At 47.2% G+C, this 3162-nt stretch overlaps 1 protein-coding gene across 1 annotated transcript; it reads left to right on the forward strand.

The window, feature by feature from the left end:
- Nucleotides 1-2341: 2341 nt before the first annotated feature.
- LOC132374085 (deoxyuridine 5'-triphosphate nucleotidohydrolase, mitochondrial-like) lies at nt 2342-2770 on the forward strand. The gene has a single exon (XM_059937577.1). It carries the CDS (start codon nt 2342-2344, stop codon nt 2768-2770), a length of 429 nt encoding a protein of 142 aa, XP_059793560.1.
- The last annotated feature ends 392 nt before the right edge of the window (nt 2771-3162 follow it).

Raw genomic sequence — 3162 nt, forward strand, 5'->3', positions numbered from 1 at the left:
TTCCCACCAAGAAGTCTTTAACCTGCACTCCCTCCTGCCCCGGGTGGGATCTGGGAGCAGCTGAGTGGAGGGCCTGTTCCTCCTCTTACTCTCCTCTCCATCCCTCCTCTTCAGGCCTGGGGACGGGGGAGGGCACGTTGAGTCTGGAGGATGGGAGGATTTCCCTCAGTGGAGGTGGAGCCCTGATGGGGAGGCGGGTGCTCCAGGTGCTGGGAACAGTCTGCGCGGAGGCATGGGGCTGGCTCACGAGGAGATTTTCCCAGCCTGCCTTGCCCCTTCAGTTCCTAGAGCCTGTGGCCACTTGTGCCCCAGGAGTGGAATGCTGTTCCTCCCCATCCCACCCCACCCAGGACCTCCCCACCCCATTGTGACACTGCTCCCCAGACACCATGGAACCCAAGGGTTCTGCTTCCAAGGGTCTGGCTGGGCCTGGCTTGTGGTCCTGTCTCCAGGGAGAAGGGACTGGGAGTGTGTGGAGGGTGGCAATTATGATGACACCTGGCAACTGTGCGGCCGCATTCTCAGCGCAGACGTGGACAGGGCCTGTTCGGCTGTGGGGAGTCTGTGGAAGGAGCGGGCTGTCCTCCCGGGAAGCGTGAGTTCTCAGGTGTGGCATCTGGCCATTTCCTGCCCTCAGAAGGGGGGCTGCTCCTGGTTATACCTTCCTGTCCCAGGCCTTAGTTTTCCTCTTTTTACATTGAGAACCAATTGCCTGGGGCCTGTCCACCTGGCAGGGTGGTTCCCTTGGGAACAAGGGCTCCAGGGCCTTGCAGGCTGTCAGGCCGCTGTGGGGATTCAGGTGATGCTGTGGGGGGCACTGAAGGGGACCCTGCCGGGGAAGCTGGCTCCAGGCCCAAAAGCCAAATCTCTGTGAGCAAAGCAAAGGTTCCCTCCTTCCCTCTCTCCCTCTCTCCCTCCCTCCCTCCCTTGTTCCTTCCCTGTCTCCCTCCCCTCTCTCTCTCCCTCTCTGCCTGGGAAGTCTCCTCTATCCTGTGATACCCCCTCCAAACTTACACACATGCACACCGTACTAGTTTTCTGTTGCTGTTGTAACATATTGTCACAAACTTAGCAGCTTTAAATGACACAGATTTATTACCTTATAGTCCTGCAGGTCAGAAGGCCAAAATGGGTCTCACTAAGCTAAATTCAGGTGTCACAGGGGAATTTATTTCCTTGCCTGTTCCAACCTCCAAAGGCTGCCCACAATTCCTTAGCTCACAGTTCCTTGTATCTTCAAAGCCAGCAATGGCTGGTCAAGTCTTAAGAGATGTAACTGAAGTTTATGCATTTTCATTGCTGTATTGCATTCCGCTAGATAAATAAACCACAGTTTATGCATTCCTCTGCTGTTGGGGCATTTGGGCTCTTTTTTTTTTTTTTTTTCTTCACATTTGAGGTGTGTTGTCGTGAATGTTTTGGTACTCTTCTTGGATCATATGTACAAATGTTTGCCCAGAGTATGTAACTGGGAGTAGAATTGCTGGGTCATAATGTGTGGGGATATTCAGCTCTATAAGACAATGCCAAATTGTTTTCCAAAGTGGAACTATGAATAAGCCTGCCAGAAATGTATAAAAGTTAGATACTGGGTATTGTCAGATTTCGTAAGTTTTCTTAAGCAAATGAGTGTAAATTATGGTCTTGATTTGCATTTCCCTCATTATTAAAGAGGCTGAACATCTCCTCATATGTTTGTTTAAATTTCCTCTTCTTGCAATGCCCATTCATGTCTTTTGTCATTTTCCTATTGTCTTTTTATTATTGATCTGTGGCTTCTTTACATATTCTTGATCCGTTTTCTCCCCAGTAATACAAGTTTTTCAATATATTCTCCCAGTTGTGTTTAACTCTATGATTTTCATTTTTGAGTAGTCAAATTTATAATCAAAAAAATTTTTGAAATTCATTTATTTATTTATTTATTTATTGGCTGTGTTGGGTCTTTGTTGCTGTGCGCCAGCTTTCTCTAGTTGCGGTGAGCGGGGGCTACTCCTCTTTGTGGTGCGCAGGCTTCTCACTGCAGTGGCTTCTCTTTTTGCGGAGCACGGGCTCTAGGTGCACGGGCTTCAGTAGTTGTGGCTTGCGGGCTCTAGAGCTCAGGCTCAGTAGTTGTGGCACATGGGCTTAGTTGCTCCGCGGCATGTGGGATCTTCCTGGACCAGGGCTCGAACCTGTGTCCACTGCATTGGCAGGCAGATTCTTAACCACTGCGCCACCAGGGAAGCCCTATAATTTAAAATTTTATGGTTAGCATAGAATAACATAGCTTTTGTGTCCTGATTAAGAAATCCTTTTTTGGTTCACTCTGCTGCCTCTTGTGCTCACATTCTGCCCTGCCATGCCCTGCTCTCAGGAAACACAAGTCGTCTCCCCCAGCAAGGTGGCCCGGCTTGCAGAGGAGGGCGGCATACCGCTCCACTTTGCCCAGCTCTCGGAGCACACCACCGCCCAGACCAAGTGGTCTACACGCACCGCGGGCTCTGACCTGTACAGTGCCTATGATTGCACAGTACCACCTATGGAGAAAGCCCTTGTGAAAACCGACATTCAGATACTTCTTCCTTCTGGATGCTATGGGAGAGTAGCTCCATGTTCTAGTTTGGCTGCAGAACACTTCATAGATGTAGAAGCTGGTGTCATAGATGAAGATTATAGAGGAAATGTTGGTGTTGTACTATTTAATTGTGGCAAAGAAAAGTTTGAAGTAAAAAAGTGTCATGAAATTGCACAGCTCATTTGTGAACAGATTTTTTTTACCCAGAAATAGAGGAAGTTCAAGTTTTAGATGACACTGTAAGGGGTTCAGGAGGTTTTGGTTCTACAGGTAAGAATTTAAAATGTATGCCAAGAACAGAAAATGAGAAAATGTTCCTTCAAAAGAAAGACTTTGCTTAAAGTGAAAAAAAAAAAGAAAGAAAAGAAAAAGGAAATCATTTTTCACATAAAGTCAAAAATATATTCCATATATTTTCTAATAAAGTTTTGTTCTTTAAATTTAGGTCCTTAATAGGGCTGAAATTTTTGTTTATGGTGTGAGACAGGAACCAATGTTAATTTTTTTCCATTTACTGACCTGTCATGCAGGTCTGTCTCTCATATATCAAGATTTGTTTGGGACTTCCCTGGTGGTCCAGTGGGTAAGACTCCACGCTCCCAGTG

This window comes from Balaenoptera ricei, chromosome 11 (genome assembly GCF_028023285.1).
Source record: "Balaenoptera ricei isolate mBalRic1 chromosome 11, mBalRic1.hap2, whole genome shotgun sequence".
In the NCBI taxonomy this organism is placed as follows: domain Eukaryota; kingdom Metazoa; phylum Chordata; class Mammalia; order Artiodactyla; family Balaenopteridae; genus Balaenoptera; species Balaenoptera ricei.